Source organism: Rhincodon typus, chromosome 34 (genome assembly GCF_021869965.1).
Source record: "Rhincodon typus isolate 14 chromosome 34, sRhiTyp1.1, whole genome shotgun sequence".
Lineage (NCBI taxonomy): Eukaryota > Metazoa > Chordata > Chondrichthyes > Orectolobiformes > Rhincodontidae > Rhincodon > Rhincodon typus.
In genome coordinates this window covers 11,694,916-11,716,968 of record NC_063365.1, presented here as the reverse complement: position 1 = coordinate 11,716,968, position 22,053 = coordinate 11,694,916, and the positions used below count along the sequence as shown (strand labels likewise).

Here is a 22,053-nt window from a genome sequence, read left to right as displayed (position 1 = left end):
TGTTTATGATGTTTACATAAATTAGCTGTACTAGCAGAATTCCTTCATGACTGACTAGTTGATGCAACATTCTTTTGTCCACTGTAGCTGGCAGTCTGCTTTTTGCGTTTCCCAAATTTGCAAATCCTCAACTATATATATCAAATGCAAGCTGAAGTATTATATTTCTTGATCGTAAAGAACATAAAGAATAACACCTGTGCATTGTGAAGCTTCCTCCCTTCTGTAAAAATCTCATTGTTTTGCTCAGCCAAATACAAAGATAGGTTTATTGTCAAAATGTGGTTTGAATGTTGAGGGCTCTTTTTTTGTTCACAAGTCTGCAAATATAATGACTGATTAAAGGCACTCTATTTGTCAGCACTAACCATCCAATTGAAACAACATGGCAGGGCAGAATCGAGGACTGAGCGGCCTATTCCTAATCCTAATTCGCATTGTACCTCTAAGAAGATGAATGTAGTTTGAGAGTTTTACACTTGTCCAAAGAAAAGTTTTTCATAAAATCCTAAAAGCAGAATTCGTTTTGAACCCTATAAAGGGTTGTAATCCCTGTGCTGAATACTACAGTTGATTTGTTTTAAAAGCAGTTCAGGCAAGGTTAGTTTGTTGACAGGCAATTTAAAAAAAAGAAGATACTATTAAACTGTACTACATAGAAGTACTGCAAGTCATAGATTTGTTTCTGTAATGTTTATTTGAATTTCCAAGAAGAAAATTGACAGTGTCTTTATTTTTCTCAGTTCCCCTGATATGACTCTTAGTTAACTGAATTTAGCAATATAATGATTGATTGATTGGTATTGGTACCCATTCTGTCCTAATCCTGTCTAATCTGTTTGGAAGCCCCTTTAATTGTGACTTGTTGTCTAGTAGGGAATGAGGGATATTGCTCAAGAAGTTTTGAGGCAAATTAATTTTAACGTACATTGTCAAAAGCTGTATTTCATTACGTGTTCTGTGCTAACATAATAAGACTGAGTAAATTGCTTCCAAATGTATTTTGTCATCCTTAGTCGGGTTTTATGCTTGAAAATTATCATTATGCTGTACTGCACTATAAAAACAACATGCATTCATCAATATGGTTCTTCAATAAAATGCTTGCTGTGTTGATTATTATTTCTCCAGGTCAATAAAGCACTATTTCCTCATGGACCAAGGGGATTTCTTTGTCCACTTCATGGACCTTACGGAAGAGGAGCTGAAAAAGTCTGTAGATGACATTATTCCTACCAGACTAGAAGCCCTGCTGGAACTGGCACTGAGAATGAGCACGGCCAACACTGACCCATTTAAAGATGATTTGAAGGTGTGTTGGAGCATAATTAATGGAACCTTAAAAATAACTCCTGTTAATGTAAGGGCTGTGGAAAAGTGTTTAATTCTAATAAATTCAGAATGAGCCTCTATTAACAGTGTACTTGGTGGAATTATTAGGCAAATCCTATAATAATTTAAGCTTTGTGAACAGTGCAGAACAATTTCTGAGCCGAAAACAAGTTAGTATTGTTATTCACTGGACACGTTCAGGAATATTGAAATAATTTTGAGCATCTGAGTAGATTATGTATTAGGACAGCTCAACGGCCCATATAACGGAATTCTATTCAATATCAGAAAGCTGTGTATACTTAGAAATATTACCCACTTACCACACACCCTCAAAAAAAAGGCCCCGCTTGTTTGTATCTCCTAAGACACCGAGAGAAAATAAAGGGATGGAACCTTCACAATTTTCTTTCCTAACCCTTTCGTGGGTTGTTGCCATTGCTGGCTCAGCCAATTAACCATCAAAGGTGTTAGTTATCTGTTGCCTTGAACTGATGCATCTATGTAATGTTGGTACACTGTCAGTGCTGCCAGAAAGGGAAATCCAGGACTTTGACCCAGTGAGCGAACAATGGTGTAGTCCCATGTCAGGAATATGCAGCTGGTGGTGTTCCTGCATCTGCTCCCTTTCTATTAGATGATGGAGGTAGCATGCTTGGATGAAAAGAGCCAGTGTTGATTTGTTGCAATACGTGATGCACAGCTACTGTGTGTCGGTGGCGGAGGAAGTGAACATTTAAGGCAGTGGTGGATAGGGTACCAATAAAGCGGACTGCTTTGTTCCAGATAGGATCGAACTTCCTGCGTGTTTTTTGGAGCTGAACTCGCACAGGCAAGCAGAGCACCATGGTGACCGTTGTTATTTTAGAAATCACAACACCAAAATCCCTAGGTTGTGACCTACAATTGGGGAAGCTCTGAAATTGGAACAGTGGGATTTTGTCATAAGGATTGTGTCAATTTGTCATGAGGATCATATGAAACTGCAGAAGGGCATAACCTAACATGATAGGCTGATATGTGACAGATGCAATGTAATGTCTTTTTAAAATTACCACTTCAGAGAAAGGAAAGGTATCTGAGTTTGTTAAATTTTCAATGGAAAAAGAAGTCTTAATTTTGTATCTAAATGCAAAAGCAAGAGGAGACATTTTTGTGCAAGATATTACATAATAGTGTTATGTACAGTTTTGATACTTCATTTTAGGTGGGGCATTTAAAAGGAGCTGTAAATTATTTACGACGTTGTGAGGGTTGAGAACTTAATTCTGAAAAGAAACTTGAGAAACTGGATATTTTGTACTTGAGCTGAGAAGATTTAAGGATGACCTAATAGAATTTTTTGATATGATGAGGGGTTGTGATGCAGTAAGTAACGAAATAGATGGTTTCTACTGGTTGAAGACAACAATCTTTATACACAAGTTGATAGTGAAATTCTTTGCCATAAATCATTGCAGAAACAGCACCAATAAATTACTTTAAGAAACTGAGGTCATTTTGAAAATTTCCCCTTTATCCAAACTTTGTCCTCTATTAGTTAGCCAATTCTTTATTCATGCTCAAGTACTATCCCAACACCATAGACTATTAAGTAGCCTTGTGCATGATATGTTTATTGAGTATGTTTCAAAAATCCAATTGTATTACATCTACTGGTTCGTCTTTATCCATCCCACTTGTTACCACCTCAAAACAGTCTAATAAATATGTCAGGCATGATTTCCCCTTCATGAAGCTATGCTGATTCTGTTTGATTATATTATGCATTTTTAAATGCTTTGCTATTACATGTTTAATATATTCCTTCCTTTCACAAACACTTCCAAACTTCAAACAGACAGGTGTACAACCATTTTTCACACTTTATTTGCTTTTTAGTGCCCCAAAACTTTCTCTCGCTGTCATCATTTGTTCAAATGTATATTGTAAACAAAGAAGGAATTAAATAACTATTTAAAAGGTTCAGCCTCAATGTTGAGGATCTGCTAAATTTGTGTAGTTTTGCAAAGCATTTAATAAATCTGTGGTCTTAACTTTGATAATATCAAAAACTTCTTTAAATACATAAAAAGGAAGAGAGCAGCCAAAGTGAATTAGGCCAAATAAAGAATGAGGTTGAGGAAATAATAATGGGGAAACCAGGAAATGGCAGGGAAGTTGCATAAATAATTTGCATCAGTCTTCACAGTAGAAGGCACTGAAAGCATTCCAAAATTGCTAAATAATCAAGGGAAAAGGGAGGAGTGGAAATAAATACAAAAAATTATCGCTAGAGAAAAAGTGCTTCGGAAAATTACGGGGCCAAAGACTGATAGGTCCCGGTCTTGATGGGAATTAACCTAGGATATGAAAGGAGGTAGATACCGGGATATTAGGTACACAGATAGTAATCTTCCAAGAATCCTAGATTCTGGAAAAGTTCTAAAAGTTTGGAAAACTGTTCCTCTAACAACTCTTTTTAAAAAGTGACGGAGACAAAAAACAGGTAACAATAGGCCAGTTATCTCAACGTGTATGGGAAAATGTTAGCCTATTACCAAGAATGTAATAGCAGAGCATTTAAAAGTACGTAATATGATCAAGCAGAGTCAGCATGGCTTCATGAAGGGGAAATCGTGCCTCACAAATTTAATATAATTCTTTAAAGAGACAACAAGCAGATAGATAAAGAGGTGGTGGTGGATGGGATATGTTTGGATTTGCAGAAAGCTTTTGATAAAGTATTACGTGTTAGGCTACTTAGTAAGGTAAGAGCTCATAATGTTGGAGGTAGTATATTAGCAAGGATAGAGATTTGGCTAATAGAGAAGGGTTGAGATAAGGCAGAGGGCATTCCAGGATGGCAACCTGTAACTAGTGGAGTGCTACAGGGACCAGTGCTGGGGCCACAATTATTTACAACATACATGCATGAGTAAAGTGTGAGTGTAGCCAAGTTTGTGGATGACACAAAATTAGGTGGAAGGCATGTAATGTGGATGACACCAAGAGCCTGCATAGGGATATAAACAGAATAATCAAAGCAAAAACATGTCAGTGAAATGTGATGTGGGAAAATGTGAGGTTATGAACTTGGCAGGAAGAAGAGAAGAGCTGAATATTATTTAAATAGAGAAATGCAGAAAGCAACAGCACAGAGGGCTTTGGGAATCACAAATGTTAGCCAAGTTCTGCAGGTAATAGGAAAGGCAAATAGAATGTTGGTATTTATTTCAAAAGAAATGGAGTACAAAAGTAGGGAGGTTTTGGTAAAACTGTACAAGGCACTAGTCAGATTACAGCTGGAACGCTGTGACCAGTTTTGGGTGTTGGAAACAAATATTGGCATTGGAGGCAGCGAGAGAACATTCACTATGCTGATACTGGGTATGAACTGGCTCATGGGGAGAGATTGAATAGGATGGACCTGTACTAACTGGAATTTAGAAAATGAGAGGCAATCTCTTTGAAATATAAAGATTCTTGCGCTGGTGGGGTGGTTGTGGTTGTGGGGGTTGCGGTGGCGGTGGTGGGGGCATTGGTTAACAGTGTAGATGCAGAGAGGTTATTTCCATGTTTTAGACTCTGGTCCCAAAGGGCATAATCTCAGAATGAGGAGTCATCCATTTAAAACAGGAGGAATTTCTTCTCTGAGGATAGTGAATCTATGAAATTTTTTTATTGTAGGGGGCTTTCAATGCTGTATTGTTAAGTATATTCAAAGGTGAGATTGACAGATTTTAATCAGTAAGGGAATCAGTGAGTTAAGGGGAGAAAGCAGGAAAGTGGAATTGAGGGTTATCAGATCAGTCATAATCTCATTTAATTGCAAAACAGATTCAATGGGCTGAATGGCCTACTTCTGCTAAATTTTATGGTCGTATGTTCTGTGATCTTAACTATTAAAACTATTGCTTAAACTGTATTCCTATACAGCTTTATTAATCAAAATCTTACATTACTTTCTCTGCCAGTTGTCTGAGTTTTTGATTCAGTAGATGAAACTGAGTAATGATTTTATTCCTCTGCAGATTAATCTAATGCCACATGACCTCATCACTCAGCTGCTGCGGGTTCTGGCTATTGAAACCAAACAGGAAAAAGCTATCATCAATGCAGATCCAACAGAGATTGCTCTTACTGGCCTGGAAGCTTTCTCCTTTGATTATGTTGTGAAATGGCCACTTTCGTTGATTATAAATAGGTAATTGATCTTGTTTAGCTGCAGTGCATCATGCAGTTCTACCAGCAAAGTTCTTCTCAGTTAACTTGTTTGTTTGGGACTCAAACAATACTTGAACAATACTTGATCAAGGCAATGCAGATTTCTGGTGATGATGGAAACTTAAGTGCTTCTTTAGAATATAGTTTAGTTTCTGGAATTTCACTGCAGCTTTACAAAAGTCATGCTGCTCACCAACTGAATGAATCTGGTTAATGTTAGTTTGACTTGGATGTAGCATTAAGACTCACTACAGATTTATCTACAAAAGTTAGATAACATAATGAGAACGTTGTTGGGGGTACCATCTTTCAACAGAGGCACTGTGTTCCTACTCCAATGGAAATAGAATATCCCCTTCATTTATATAACCGTGCCAAGTGGGATAGACTTCAAATACATCTAGTAACTGGGCATCCTTAAGGTGCGCTGGGCAATCCACAGCAGCCAAATTGTACTCCAACACAATTTGCAACTTTGTGGCTTGGCATATGCCCCACTCTACCATTACCAACAAGCCAGGAAATTAACCCTGATTCAGGAGGGCAAGACAGCATACCTAAGAATGAGTTGTCAACCTGTTCAAAGCAGGACTGCTTGCATGCTCGACATCATAAACAGCAATCAATAGACAGACCTAAGCAATTTCGCAATCAACACATTAGATCTAAAGCTTTGCAGTTCTGCCACATCTAGTCTTGAATGGTGGTGGACAGTTAAACAGCTCACGGAGGAGACTGCACAAACATCCCATCCTCAGTAATGGGGAAGCCCTGATCATCAATGCAAAATATATGTCTGAAGCATTCGCATGAATCTTCAGCCAGAAGTGCCATGTGAATGATCCATCTCGGCCTCCTCCAGTGGTCCCCAGTGATACAGGTGCTGGCCCTCAGCCAATTTGATTCACTTCATGTGATATCAAGAAACACTTGGCGATACTGGATACTGCAAAGACTATGAGCCCTGACAACATTCAGCAATAGTGCTAGAGACCAGTGCTCCAGAACTTGCTGAGTCTGTAGTCAAGCTGTTCCGGTACAAATTCAACACTGGGATCAACACAGCCATGTAGCAAATTGCCCGTGTATGTCCTGTACATAAAAAGCAGGACAAATCCAACCCAGTCAATAACCACATCATCAGTCTACTCTCAATCATCAGTAAAGCGATGGAAGGTGTCATCAACAGTTCTATTAATCATCACTAGCTCAGCAATAACCTGCTCACTGACACCTAGTTTATGCTCTGGCAGTTTATGCACTGACACCTAGGTTATGCTGCTGACCTCATTGCAACTTTAGTCCAAAAGTATAAAAGAGCTGTTTTCTAGAGGTGAAGTGAGTGACTGCCCAGGACACCAAGGCTTATTTGACTGAATGTGGCTTCAAAAAACTCCAGCAAAACTGGAATCAATAAGAATCGAGGGGAAACTCTGTACTGGTTGGAGTCATACCTGACACAAAGAAAGATGGTTGTGGTGGTTGGGTTTCCATTGTTTCAGTTCCAGGACATCGCTACAGAGTTTCCTCAGGATAGTGTCCTAGGCCCAACCATCTTCAGCTGCTTCATTAATGACATTCTCTCCATTGGAAGGTCAGAAATGGGAATGTTCAGCACCATTCGTGACTCCTTAGATATTGAGGCAGTCCATACCCAAATGCAGCAAGATCTAGACAATATCTAAGGAGTAGTATTCACATCATCCAAGTGCCAGGAAATGACTGTCTCCAATAACACAGAATCTAGCCATGACTCCTTGACATTCAATGATATCACCATCACTGTTTCCCCCATTATAAACATCATGTGGGTTACCAAAGACCAGAAACTGAAGTGGACTGGTAATATAAGTCCTTTGGTTTCTATAGCAGGCCAGAGGCTAGGAATCACGGACTAAGTAACTCCCCTCCTAACTCCCCAGAGCCTGTCAACCATTGAAAGGCCCAAGTCAGGAGTATGATTGAATATCCCCATTTGCCTGCAGTTGATGACTGCAGTTCCCACAACTCTCAATAAGCTTGAAACCATCCAGTTCAAGACAGCTCACTAGATTGGCACCATGTTAGCAAATATTCACTCCCTCCAATACCTATGCTCAAAAGCAGCAGCCTGTACTATGCACAAGTTTCAGTCCAGAAATTCAGCAAGTCTACTGAGCACTTGCTGCTTAGAAGGACAGGTGCAGTGAAATATGGAAACACCACCACCTGCAATTTCCCATTCACGCCACTCACCATCCAGATTTCGAAATATACCACCTTCCTTCAGTGTCGCTGGGTCAAAGTCCCAGAACTCCCTCCCTAACAACATTGTGGGTGTACCTATACCAAATGTACAGCAGTGGTTCAAGAAGGCAGCTCATCACCATCTTCTCAAGGACAACTAGGAATTGGCTATAAATGCTGGCCCAGCCAATGACACCCAGATCTCATCAATGAATTTAAGAAAAAATTCAAAGGTGATTCATGTCCAATGTTTCTCCCTCAGCTGACACTACACAAGAATTAAATTAATTGGTTAACTTTTCATTTATTGTTTGAGGGATGTAGCTATGCATGTAATGGCTGTGCATTTTTCCATATTACGACTGATTACAAGTCATAGGTTATCCCCTAGTTGTAAAGTGCTTTGACGTCTCTTGATGATCCATTGAGCCATTTTACAGATACACTTTTAGATATCTTCACTGTTTTTTAAAAAAAAGTATGAGAAAAATTCAAAAGGCAGTCTAATTTTTCTGATTATAAAAATATTAATCTGAAGTTGACCGAAATAGTTAAGGCTATTATCCAAATGTCACTGGAATTACTTTAAACCTAATATTTAACATCATGTTACACAAGTAACTTAAAAAGTTAACCAACAGAAAGTTTTAAGTTAAAAACCCAAACCCTGGGGCTACTTGAATTCGTATTGTTTGATTCAGTACTGTCAGTTCTTAAGTAAACTATTAAATATTGAGTTGCAATATTGGAGAATAATATTTAGAATGATCTGGGGTTAAGGACTGTACTGTCTGTCCTCCCTCACTATGTTTTGTGTTGTCTAATTATGCAGTTTTTATTATGGAATCTGAGTTTAGATTCCATAATCAATCCACATATTTACATTCTAAAACCCAAATTGTTTGCCTTTCTCCATGTAGAGACAATGTATTCCATCCAACAGTAGTCTTGATTACAGTAAATCTCACACTACTGGAAGTTTAAATAGGATTTCTAATATAACCATAGTCAAATAATGATTGAGCATATATTTCCAATCTGATTTGCACAGGCTAAAATAACCAAGCAAATTTTGTAATGTTTAAACAATTCTCAACAGCAGTACATTAAACATATTATACAACATAAAATATAATAATGTATACAATTAAAGTATTCATTTCAGGAACTGGTTGATTCTGTAGCATCTTGGAATAAGAAATACTTGATTTAGGTAGCATGCAGGAGTAAAAGTCAAGCCAAATTTGAGCAATGTTTGGAAAAGCAAAAGTGCTAAAGAATATAGCAGGAGAGTGGAATCAAACACGAGTCCCCAGTGCTGTGAGGCAGCAGTGCTAACTACTGAGCCACCGTGCTGCCCATACTGAGCCACCGTGCAGCCATTTATGGGGCTATGAATCAATTGTGATAAAAGTTATGCTATTTTCATAAACAACAAAATTGTAGATTTTTCCTCAAACATTAGATTATATAATATTATTGGTTTCAGCACTACTGGGAAGGTAAACAAGCCCTGGAAAGTTAGCTAACTCAACACTGAAGTGTCTGCGGCCACAATATAGTGAAACCTGCACTCTCAAAACCCTAGCCACCATCATAAATTGAGATGCACAACCTGATCCACATTTGGATACATCAATTATGTGATTGGAAACTTAGGTGAAGCATATCTGAGCAACCACGTCCAATTTTTGATGTATTTTTAATCCATATCGATGTAAGTTAACTCAGATCTAAAAAGGTACTTCAAAACTTCTGAATTTTTCATATTGATCATGAAGTAGCAGTGAAGCTAGTTTGTAAGTTCTCATTCCAGTGGTACTTAGTTCTTTTTATCAGCATATTAAGTCTTTTTTTTAATTATAAAACCATGATATCAGTGGAAAAGATTTGCTGTTAATAGGATTTTTTTTTTTTGACCACAACCCATTATGCTGTGACATTCAGCTTTCTGACTGATTTCCAGGCAGGATATGTCACCCGGCTTACTGAGAATTCATATGCCAGCAATCATCTGTCTGGCAGGAAGTTCAGTTAGCTGATACTCAATGGAATTCAGGGTTGTTACAGATACCTGGGAAGCTTGGCAGTGAATGTCTATATGAAATTTGAATCCCTTATTAAATAAGCTTATGTTCAATGCATTTCACGGATTTATTTTGTAGGATTTTTAATTTTATTAAAAATAGGTTTTGATTGCTTTAATTTAAAATTAAATAAGAGTAAGATCTACACAATGTGCAAGGCTAATAATCTCTTGTACTGAGACAGTCAAGGGAGGTTTTTTTTGTTTTCTGTAGCAAAAATTTCAAATTTAATTGCAAAGCTACAATAAGGAAATTAGTTTGGGAAAAAAAAGTATTTGTAAAGCACCTATTATTTGACTACCCTTGACATCACAAAGCTTGACTTTAATGGAGTCGGTGTGAATTGTGTACTCTGAAGTCCTGCCTAGCATAAAGGGAGATGGTTATGACTATAGATCATCTCAGTCCAAAGACGTCACTACAGGAGTTCTTTAGGGTGGTGGTCTAGGCTCAACCGCCTTGAGCTGTTTTAAAAATGGCTTTCAGTCCATCATAAGAGCCAAAATAGGGATGTTTCCTAATGTTTGCACCATATTCAGTACTTTCACATCTCCTTGGGTACTGGAGCAGTCTACGTCCCAGTGCAGCAAGATATAGACATCATTGCACACTTGGTCTGATAAGTGGCAGGTGACATTCATGCTGCACAAGTGCCAGACAATGATCATCACCAACAAGAGAGAACCTAAACATTGCCCCTTGACATTCAATGGCATTACCATCACTGCACCTCACCTATCACATTCTAAGGGTTACCATTGACAAAAAACTAAAACTGGAAAAGCTATATAAATACTGTGGATATGAGAGTAGGAATTCTGGGTGTGTACCTTGCCTTCTGACTCCCCAGATCCTGTCCAGCATTCAGAAGTCAAGAATGTAATGGTTTGCTGTTCACTTGTCTGAATGGGTGTTGTGCCAACAACATTCAAGCAGCTCAGCACTATCCAGGACAAATCAGCCTTCTTGACGGGTACCATATCACCATCTTGAACATTCATTTCCTTCACCAGTGCACAGTGGCATCAGTGTACCATCTACAAGATGCACTGCAGTAACTCACTGAGGCACCTTCAACAGCACTTTCAACCTGTACAACAGAAAGGTAAGAGAAGCAGATATCTGGAAACCTCACTGCCTGCAATTTCACTTCTTAAGTGAGGCACCATCCTGACTTGGAATAAAAACTGAAAGAACTGCAGATGCTGTAAATCAGGAACAAAAACAAAGTTGCTGGAAAAGCTCAGCAGGTCTGGCAGCATCTGTGGAGGAGAAAACAGTTAACGTTTCAGGTCGGACCCAAAACTTTTAACTGTTTTCTCCTTCACAGATGCTGTCAGAGCTGCTGAGCTTTTCCAGCAACTTTGTTTTTGTTTCTGACTTGGAATGATATTGCTGTTCCTCCACTATTGCTGGGTCAAATTCCAATGAACAGCTCTCAACCCCCTTCCTAACAGCCATTAGGTATCCCTATACGCCAAGAACAGCTGCAGTCCATAATCGCAGCTCACTGTCACCTTCTGCAGAGTAATTTGGGATGGACAAATAAGTTCTGGTCTAGTCTGCGTCACTCTCACCCGATGAACTAATCTAAAAATTGTGTCAGGCTCCTCAAAGTGTTTCAAGGATTGAATCAGCTTTGAAGTCTTGTGACATTTGCTGGTCAAATATAGAAAGCTTAACACTATTTGCAAAATAAATACTTGGAATAATAAATCTGAAATCATTAAGCATTATTGACTTGATCTAATCACTCAAACTATCAATTGCTGTGCTGCAAACTGGCTTCAGTGGTGTTTCCCTACCTCCAAAACTTTTGTTTTACATGTTGCACACAATTGACTTGTTGGGTGGAGAACATGGGAGTTAACGACATGAATGTGTTACATGCAATAAGTAAGTGACTGTCCCTCATTGTTTGATTCTAGTTGAGTCAGTGTGTAAATACTGTCCTTCTTACCTTCAGTAATTTTCTCAGACACATGCAGCTTGTTGTTATATTTCATGTTTTTGTACTTTTGATTTCTTGCCATTCTTGCTCTCCTCCTACCTCTAATCACAAGACTTCTTTAAAACGATGGAGTTGAAGCTAAATGCCCTGGAATGGTATGAATGAGTTTCCGAAAGGGAGGCTATCCATGTTTTCCTGTTCTGTGTGAGAGCACTTATTTGATAAATGGAAGGTGAACTATATTTAAAGTACGAGAAGCTACATATCATTCTCAAGTATCAAGTAGAGACAACTATAAACGTTAACTTTATGATAGTGAATAATAGTTTAGTTTTAACTTTAAAAGCAAACCTGATACTTTCACAACAAATGCTGGAGAGACCTTCTGTCATTATATCATGGATGATTCCAAACTTGCATAACATTACTTTGCATTTTAAAGGTAAAGTCGCCATAGTTCCAGAGAATCATAAGGCTGCTTTCATTAGAGAGAGGCAGCTGGTGGTGATTTTAACCTGAGGGTCATCATGTCGCAGGCGAGGGGAGTGATTGAGAAGGTGAGACCTTCATGGTAACCTCAGCTAGTAAAGGAGTTCAACCCATGCTGCTGGCATCACTCTACTTCACAAACCAGTCATTCAGCCAGCTGAGCTAACCCATCCCCTCTATGTGGTAAAATTCTAGAAGGCATTAGGAACAATAATGCAACAATTTTTTAGCAGAATACTGAGATTCAAAATTATATGCATACAGTTTGAAAACATGATGCCATAAGATGCATTCTAAACATCTGTGTAAAAGAGGCTTTATGTAGTTGTTCCAACAAACATTGCCCATAAAGATCTCATTTCTGTTTCTAGTGTTGCATTTCTGTAAGCTTACTATTCATTTGTTTATTCTCAATAGGAAAGCTTTGACTAGGTATCAAATGCTCTTCAGACATATGTTTTACTGCAAACATGTGGAACGGCAGCTGTGCAACGTGTGGATCAGTAATAAAGTTGCAAAACAGTATTCATTACACTCTGCTAAATGGTAAGTATGTTTTGGAACAAGGTGTACCATGCGTTCTCAAGATTTACTGCATTGCTGTGTTGCTACTGGAATAGTGTATTTCAAACTATTGTAAGCCTCCATCTCTGGATATGTTGGCTCATAAGCCAATTTTGAAATGTTCAGATTCTTTCACATTTTACAGCAGAGCCATTTTTTTTCTAATAGAACTTAAAGATGCACATCATACATTGCTTGAATGAAAATAGCATCATTTCAATTTAATTCATGGACCAAATGGACTTGCAATTTGTGTAAATTGTACAAAATTATATAGGCTCACATTATCAATGATCTGACTATTAGAGCTTGCATTGTGACAAATGTCCTTTAAAATACATCCACTTTTTATATGGAAGATGTAAAATATGTAGTTTAGCCAGTCAAAAGAGCATAGGGTAAGAATGTGGAGAACAACATATGGATCCACTTATTAAAATGCTACTTGTTCATTTTTGGCATTTTGTTTAAATATTATATGAATTAATAGCTATTTATATTGAATAAAGTAAATACACTTTAGCTGATTGAAACCAAGCCTAAAAATTGCGGTTCTTACATGAGAATTCCATTGAGCAGTATTTTTTTGTAAATTGAGAAACCTTATGGCATTTATCCACCCAACATGTTTAATGAGCTCCATCATTGCCATCTGTGCAGAATACAAGGTGTGGCTCATACTTCATATGCACAAGACACACTGACTGGAAACTTCTTTGGATTCACCCAATCAGTTCCCATAATTTCAGCAGTGGAGTGGGTGAAACCACAAGAAAATATCTGACAGAATTCTTTTGAGACATGTAATTGGATGAATATTCAATTTGATCTGTCATGGTGTCGTTTTTTGTTTTGAGACGTTGCCTACTTGTTCCTAATGCTAACCACATTGATTCATTCTTTCTTAAATTGAAGTTAGTCACAATTTACAAATATGTATTCATTATGTGAATTACTCCCAGTTATTCAAAGACTGTTATAAATATTTCAAACCTAATATGCAAAATGTCTATTCCTCAAAAGCATTTTAATCCTTTAAAGGTTATAGTATAACGCATTGTTTTTGTGAAGACATGGATTCAGAATTGGTATCAGCAGAAACAGATGTTAACTTGTCCAATCACGCTCTCATTCTCTCTCTTGTCAAACAGCATATGAGCCAACCATTCCCATAACCAAGTCCCTTCATAAATGGGCAGGTCAATTGCCAGAGTCAACGCTGTAACCAAGAGAAGTGCCTGGGCATATATTGTAGTGGGGAAGTTATCACCTAATGTCCCATTAGACATGAGTCGTCAATTTAGTATTTGGGTGCTGGAGCTCTGCCTCCTGTTTGCTACAGTAGAGTCACATCATTCTCCTCAAACATGAGTGTCCTGCTAGATGTAAACCTGGTATTCAGAGACCAGAGCTTTGCTTCTGTTCTCAATGATACTGCCTGAAGTGGAGCTCGAATGCATAGCCTTCTGACTTGATTGGAAATGGTACCACAGAGCCAAGGTTCATGTCTCTGATACGTTTTAGTTTTGGGTAATTTTTTTGTTTTTACAAGCATGTTTCACTCTGAACTTTTATGAGGAAGAGAACGGGGAATTATAGCCATTTAAACTTGAGGCAAAACTTGACATATAAACTGTTTAAGGCATCTTATTGTGAAAAAGTGATAGACAAAACCAATTTTATTCTCACCTTTTTGTCCTGAATATGGGGATTTTATTTATAGGATTTCGATAGTTCAGGTTTTAGATGTTCACCATAAGTGTTGCTTTTTCCAATAGGTTTGCTGCAGCTTTCACTTTGAGACAGCGAATGCTGAATTTTGTGCAGAACATTCAGTATTACATGATGTTTGAGGTTATGGAGCCAAATTGGCACATTATGGAAAATAATCTAAAATCCGTAAGTAATTAAAATCTTCAAAATAGCTGGAGACCAATTTACAGAAGTCTAATGGTACCACACTTTCACCTAGTATTTTGCTGAAACCATTTTAATGTATAAAATATTGCCAAACTCCTGGACAGTTGGTACTGTACTTTGCGCTGTGCAGCTTTTAACCTGGACAATGTGGAAAAGATTAGCTCAGCATTTCTTTTCAGTTATAATCATGAGGTAAATTACATTAAGCAAATATAAATTACCTGCTGTTAAAAGCATTTAGTTTTAATGAATACTCTGAATATGTTTTGTTTTTCCTACTCACTAACCTCACGTAAACCTTTTGGCAATAATGGAAAAATTACTGAGGAATCGTAACCTAAATGTGGAAGACATTACTGTAGAGACAGCTAATTAAATCAAAATGTACACTAACCATATTGTTGTCATGCTGTCTCATGGTACTTATTAAAATATTTAGACAAGATTTCATAGTTATTTATGCCCTTATTAATACTGGCTGTAGTATATATTCTATTAATATTTATAATTGAAAGTATTTGAAATAGAAATATGTCTTCAATGTTTTCACATTGAAATTATTGTTTTTGGTTGTTGTTTGTTAGAACTCCATCATTGCCTTATTATGGATACTAGTAAGGACAGAAGTGTTTGGGTTATAGATACTTCAGATGTACATTTGGTGGTCATTCAATCTCAGTCAAACGCTGTTTCCAGTTTTAAAACATTAGTGTTGTTCACACTTAAAGTAAAAGGACATCTGCCAAGATTGTAGCTTAGAACCATAGATGCCAAAATTTATACAATAGAATATTGTCATTGGTGATTTGAACGCAGCTTTTTCTTTGCTCACACAGCGTACGACTTTAAATGGCAGCTGTGTTTGTTTGTACTGTGCCTTGAGAGGGTAATTTATCCTTGAAATTGAAGTAAAGAAATTGGCCTTTGGTGCCCAGAAATACAGGACATTTCCTGTTCTGTAGTTAACACTGAAAAAGAATTTTAAAATTTTATTTGTCATGGAAGCATAGAACAAAATCATTGGTTATAACACAGTAGGAGGCCATTCAATCCATTATGTTCATGCTGTCTCTTCACAAGATCAAAACAACTACTCTTACTGCACCACCCTCTCCTCGTAGCCCTGACATTTTTTATTCTCCTCAGTTGCTTATCCAGTTCCGTTTTGAAAACTATCATTGAATCTGTCTCCATCACAGTCACAGACAGTGCATTCTAGGGCCTAACTGCATTAAAGATGTCTTTCCTCTTGTCGTCTTTGGTTCTTTTGTCAATCACCTTAAATTTCTGTCTTCTGGGTTTGCCTTTCTGCCTATGGTAATAGTTTATCTCAATCTGCTTTGTCTAGACCCCTCATTATTTTGAATGTTACTATCGTATTTTTTCTCTAAGGAAGACAACTCCAGCCTGTCTTGTAACTGCAGTTCCTCATCCCTGGAAACATTTTCATAAATCTTTTCTGCATCTTCTGTAAAATCTTCACATTTTTCTGAAAGTGTGGTGCCTTTTTTTTATTCTATTTTATAAATCCCAGGATCCTATAATCCTTTTTAACTATTTTCTCAACTCCACCCTGCCATTTTCAACAATTTAAGCACGTAGACCCCCAAAATCTATTTGTTCTACTGAACATAAAACAACGTGTTAGCATATGTAAAGAGAGAATCGTCAGCAACTAGAAAGGTGCTCAAAACTATAGTATAAATGCCTTTTGTGTGCAAATTCCTGGAACTTGGGTCAGCTTGCAGTTGTACCTCAGATGTCTGACTACCTTCAATCAATTCAGGATCCAGTGTATTCAGTGGTATGGTGCTCTTCTGGAAATGGATTTTGAAACGGTTTTGCTAACTAAGATGAATGCAACCGGTCTGAGATTGTTGCTTTCTGCTTGTTACACATACTGTACATCGCTGCAGCTGCTTATAGACATACCTGGAAATAAGAAAACATTGTATCGTCCTTGGATTGAACATATGATTGTTAAGTAAGAGACTAGATTCCATGCAGTCGTCCAATAACAGAAATGGATTTAATTCTCTTTCAAATATTTAACATTTAGTTTTTAAGTGTGATGAGTTCTGATTAGGCAAATGGCCTGGTGCTGGAAGTTTTGCTCGAAGTCTTGGTACATCTGTGGGTGAAGTTGGAAAGTTGCCATCCTTGAAGCCCAAAGTGGAATGGCTATTCCTAGGCTTCCTCGGTTATATTGCAGTTCTTTGCATTCTGTGCTGTTGTCAGTTCATTAGAATATGCAAGTTCCTGAATTTTTTTTTTAATGTTGTCCATTTTTGTCTCAAACCCAATTTATAATAATAATACTGATTTCTGCTGCTGCCTCTTTCCTGATTCTACCCAGAAAGTGAACGATGTAAAGATCAGGGTACTCTAAAGCAAAATCATGTGTCTTATGATAACTTGGAAATGATAAGCTATTCGCCTGAGTTACAATCCATGAATCTATATGTTTTTGATTAGGACCAAGATGTTTATTTAATTGCTAACTACCTGGTTCTAGACATGAAGATAATTTAGCATAAAATTAATTTCAATAATGTCAAGAAATGGTTGAAGGGACTGAATATTGCAAAGTCTATGTGCACTGACTAGCCAACTGTTCCTGTACAGCTACAACACTGACGTCTACTTAGCAATATGGATAATTGCCCTGAGACGCCCTGTCCACGAAAAGCAGGAAAATCGAATCCAGCCTATTACTGTTATATCAGTCTGCTTTTAATCATCAGCAAAGTGATGGAAGATGTTGGTTTAGTTTTTTTTCCACGAGGCCCACTTGGCTCCTGACCTCATTACAGCCTTGGTGCAAATGTGGACAAAAATGCTGACCTTAAGGGTAATTACCCTCAACAACAAGGCATCACTTCACCCGAAGTGGATCAAGGAGCTTTATCAAAACAACAGACAATGGAACTCAGCGGGAAGCCTCTATAATGGTTAGAGTCGTACCTAGCACGAAGGAAAGTAGTTGTGGTTTATTGAAAGTCACTTGTCTCAGCCATTTTGACAGGTCAAAGGCCAGGAATCCTGCAGCAAGTAACTCACCTGCTGACTCTTCAAAGCCTGTGCCATCTACAAGGCATAAGTCATAGAGTCATAGAGATGTACAGCATGGAAACTGACTCTTCAGTCCATCTGAACCATGTTGACCAGATATCCTAAATAAATCTAGTACCGTTTGCGAGCATTTGGCTCATATCTCTCTCAACCCTTCCAGACACCTTTTAGATATAATTGTACCAGTCTCTACCACTTCTGCTGGGAGCTCATTTCATACACACACCACCCACTGCATAAGAAAGTTGCCTGTTAGGTCCCTTTTTAATCTTTTCCCTCTCACATTAAACCTATGCCCTCTAGTTTTGGACTCCTCCACCCCGGGGAAAAGACCTTGTCTATTTACCCTATCCATGCTCCTCATGATTTTATAAACCTCTGTAAGGTCACCCCTCAGCCTCCGATGCTCCAGAGAAAATAGCCCCAGGCTATTCAGCCTCTTCCTATAGCCCAAACCCTCCAACCGTAGCAACATCCTTGTAAATCTTTTCTGAACGCTTTTTCTAGTTTCACAACATCCTTTCTATAGCAGGGAGACCAGAATTACAGGCAGTATTCCAAAAGTGGCCTAATGAGTGTCCTGTACAGTCCCAACATGACCTCCCAACTCCTGTACTCAATGCACCGACCAATAAAGGCAAGCATACCGTATGCCGCCTTTGCTATCCTATCCACATGCAACTCCACTTTCAACGAACTATGAACCTGCACTCCAAGGACTCTTTGTTCAGCAACACTTCCCAGGACCTTACCATTAAGTGTATAAGACCTGCCCTGATTTGCCTTTCCAAGATGCAGCACCTCAGGAGAGTGAAGGAATACTCTTCACTTGCCTGGATGAATGCAGTTCCAACAACACTCAAGAAGCTTGACACCACCTCGGACAAAACAGCCTGCTTAATTGGCACCCTGTCTAATACCTTAAACATTGCACCCTCCGCCACTGAAGCACAATGACAGCAGAATGTACCATCTATAAGATGCACTGCAACAACTCACTGATTCATTAAATAACACTTCCCAAATTTACAGCATCCACCACCTAGAAAGACAAGGACATTAAATGCATGGGAACAACACAACCTGCAGTTTCACCTGCAAGCTCTAGACCATCCTGACTTGGACGTTCCTTCACTGTCTCTGGGTCAAAATCTTGGAACTCCCTTCCCACTAGCATTATGGGTGTCTCTACACCTCAAAGACTGCAATTTAAAGAAGGAAACTTGCCATCGTCTTCTCCAAGGCAATAAAGGATGGATAATAACTGTTAGCCCAACCAGTGATGTCCAAATCTCATGAATGAATTTTTAAAAATTTTTCCAACCAGTTACTGGATACTAATTTTGTATATTGATGTTGTGCATCATTATTTTGCATGCTGAATAATAATTAGCACTACTTAGAGACAGCTTTATATTTGGAGGTGGAAGGGGTGGCATTCTGGCCTATCAAAATAGCTGTTCACCTAAATAGACACCGTAACTTCAACTGAAGATCATTGCAGACTTGTTCCTATGGTCCACTTGAGGTCTTTGCAAATGTTTCTCCAGTGGCTGATCATGACAATGACCCAAAGAAAATTTTTGCATTCACCTATTAAACACAATTTAGGAACCTATGAAGTTATCAAGCAGATGTTCACCTGCACATCTGCCAGTGTGGTATACTGCATCCGCTGTACCCAGTGTGGCTTCCTCTACATCGGGGAAACCAAGCGGAGGCTCGGGGACCGCTTTGCAGAACACCTACGCTCGGTTCGCAATAAACAACTGCACCTCCCAGTCGCGAACCATTTCAACTCCCCCTCCCATTCCTCAGACGACATGTCCATCCTGGGCCTCCTGCAGTGCCACAACGATGCCACCCGAAGGTTGCAGGAACAGCAACTCATATTCTGCTTGGGAACCCTGCAGCCCAATGGTATCAATGTGGATTTCACAAGTTTCAAAATCTCCCCTCCCCCTACTGCATCCCAAAACCAGTCCAGCTCGTCCCTGCCTCCCTAACCTGTTCTTCCTCCCACCTATCCCCTCCTCCCACCTCAAGCCGCACCTCCATCTCCTACCGACCAACCTCATCCCGCCCCCTTGACCTGTCCGTCCTCCCTGGACTGACCTATCCCATTCCTAACTCCCTACCTACACTCACCTTTACTGGCTCCATCCCCGCCTCTTCGACCTGTTTGTTTCCTCTCCACCTATCCTCTCCTCTATCCCTCTTCTATCCGCCTCCCACTCTCTCCCTATTTATTTCAGAACCCCCTTCCCCTCCCCCTTTTCTGATGAAGGGTCTAGGCCCGAAACGTCAGCCTCTCTGCTCCTATGATGCTGCTTGGCCTGCTGTGTTCATCCAGCTCTGCACCTTGTTGTCTCGGATTCTCCAGCATCTGCAGTTCCTACTATCTCTGATTCAAAGTTACCTATTCAGTTTTGTAACTCTTAAATGAAGCTTCTTAGAACTCAAGCAACATATTTTTAAAGGTTTAAATTATGGATAACATTCAGCACTCCCCTACCATCTTAATCATAAAGCAGTATTTAATTAAAGTATGTGTGAAGTATCCTATGGTTAATCAGTACTTTTCATAATTTGTGTTATTGTTTACTACTTCATTAGGCATCTAATATTGATGAAGTTTTGAGCTATCATACCAGTTTTCTGGACAATTGTATGAAGGATTGTATGTTGACTAATACAGTGCTGCTGAAGATTTTTTCAAAACTTATGTCCGTGTGTGTCATGTTTACCAACTGTATGCAGGTAAGCCCACTCCGATTTCATTGTACATATTGATGAGTATTGAGGTTTTGATGCTGTTTTATTTCGTAGTCACATCTTCATTCTTCCTAGTCAAATCAGCTATCTGTCTGTGACTGTCAAGACCAGCGATGCTTTGCTGTAACTGAAGCCGAGGACAGTTGGGAGGGGTTGAGTTTCCAGTGAGAAACTTGGAAATTTGAGTTTCCCAGTTTGCTGTGGAGTTTTGACAGCTCAGTGAGTTTGATTTGATAGGTTCTCTGTCTGGAGTGATAGTGATTGATAAGCCTGACCTCCTGTTGGCTGAGGGAGTACAGCCACAGAAAAATTGCCTATAAAGTGTGGAGCTGGAGGAACACAGCAGGCCAGGCGGCATCAGAGGAGCAGGAAAGTCGACGTTTCGTGTCAGGACCCTTCTGACATTTCTGAAGAAGGGTCCTGACCTGAAACGTCAACTTTCCTGCTCCTCTGATGCCACCTGGCCTGCTGTGTTCTCCAGCTCCATACTGTGTTATTTCTGATTCCAGCATCGGCAGTTCTTACTATCTCTGAAAAATTGCCTATAACTGGTTGGGTGGCCAGGCAGATGTTTGAGATGCCCTCAGCTAGGTAGTCTGGTGGAAGAAATGGCAGGTGAGAAGCAATTTCACCTGAAGCTGTATTTGCCTCACTTTAACTTGCTGTGTTTCCTCAGGCTTGGGAAACATTCCTGGTCAGCATTGAATCAACAAAGTAGGTTAAAGCAGAGGCTGCCATTTCAGAGTAAAAGAAAGGAGCGAATTGGCAATTACCACCCCACTGCTAATTTGAACAACTGTTAATGAATGGAATACATCATGGTTTTGAAGCCAGTCACCTCTGCTTTGGATAAGCAGCTGGGGTACCACCAAGTATTTCATTCCCTAACCCAGAGGCACTAGTTTAAATTATTGTGTGTGAGCCATTGTCCCATCTGACATCAACTCTGTTTGCTTTGAATGTCAAAGCCAAGACTACTTGACAGTTGTTGCTAAAGTTCCAGGCAAACTTTGACTGACAGTCACTACTCCTTGCTTGCTAACACTTTCAAGAACCTATAGAATTTAGACAACAGAAATGAAAAAAAAACACATGATTTATTCAAAGGCGTAATAAGTACAGAAATGCTTTAGTTCCAATTGGCCTTGATGTTCAATATTCATTATATAACTTTCTAAGAATGCCTGCCTGCTTTTTGAAGTATTTTCAGCCTTTGAAATATAGCCAGTAGATTTAGAAGTGAAAGGATTAAAACTGGTACAATTTAAATTAGTTGCATGTGATAAGTGATTCCAATTATTGTGCACTTAACACACAACTTGTGTTGTACACACACCCTGATCACTTGGTAAATAAGGCAAGTGTCGATGGTTGAATCCAAATCCTCAAACTTTTCTATAGTCTCAAACTTTTCTATAGTCTCAAACTTTT

The 22,053-nt window shown here is 38.9% G+C and overlaps 1 protein-coding gene across 1 annotated transcript in view; it reads left to right on the top strand.

Moving 5' to 3' along the window:
• The window catches only part of LOC125486847 (gamma-tubulin complex component 2-like), a 41,910-nt gene that overhangs the window by 12,794 nt on the left and 7,063 nt on the right, over positions 1–22,053 (top strand). The window contains exons 3-7 of the mRNA XM_048616187.1: positions 1,132–1,312; positions 5,346–5,518; positions 12,709–12,837; positions 14,634–14,754; positions 20,464–20,607. Coding sequence (XP_048472144.1) covers positions 1,132–1,312; positions 5,346–5,518; positions 12,709–12,837; positions 14,634–14,754; positions 20,464–20,607 — 748 coding nt within the window. The remainder of the gene's footprint in view (positions 1–1,131; positions 1,313–5,345; positions 5,519–12,708; positions 12,838–14,633; positions 14,755–20,463; positions 20,608–22,053) is intronic.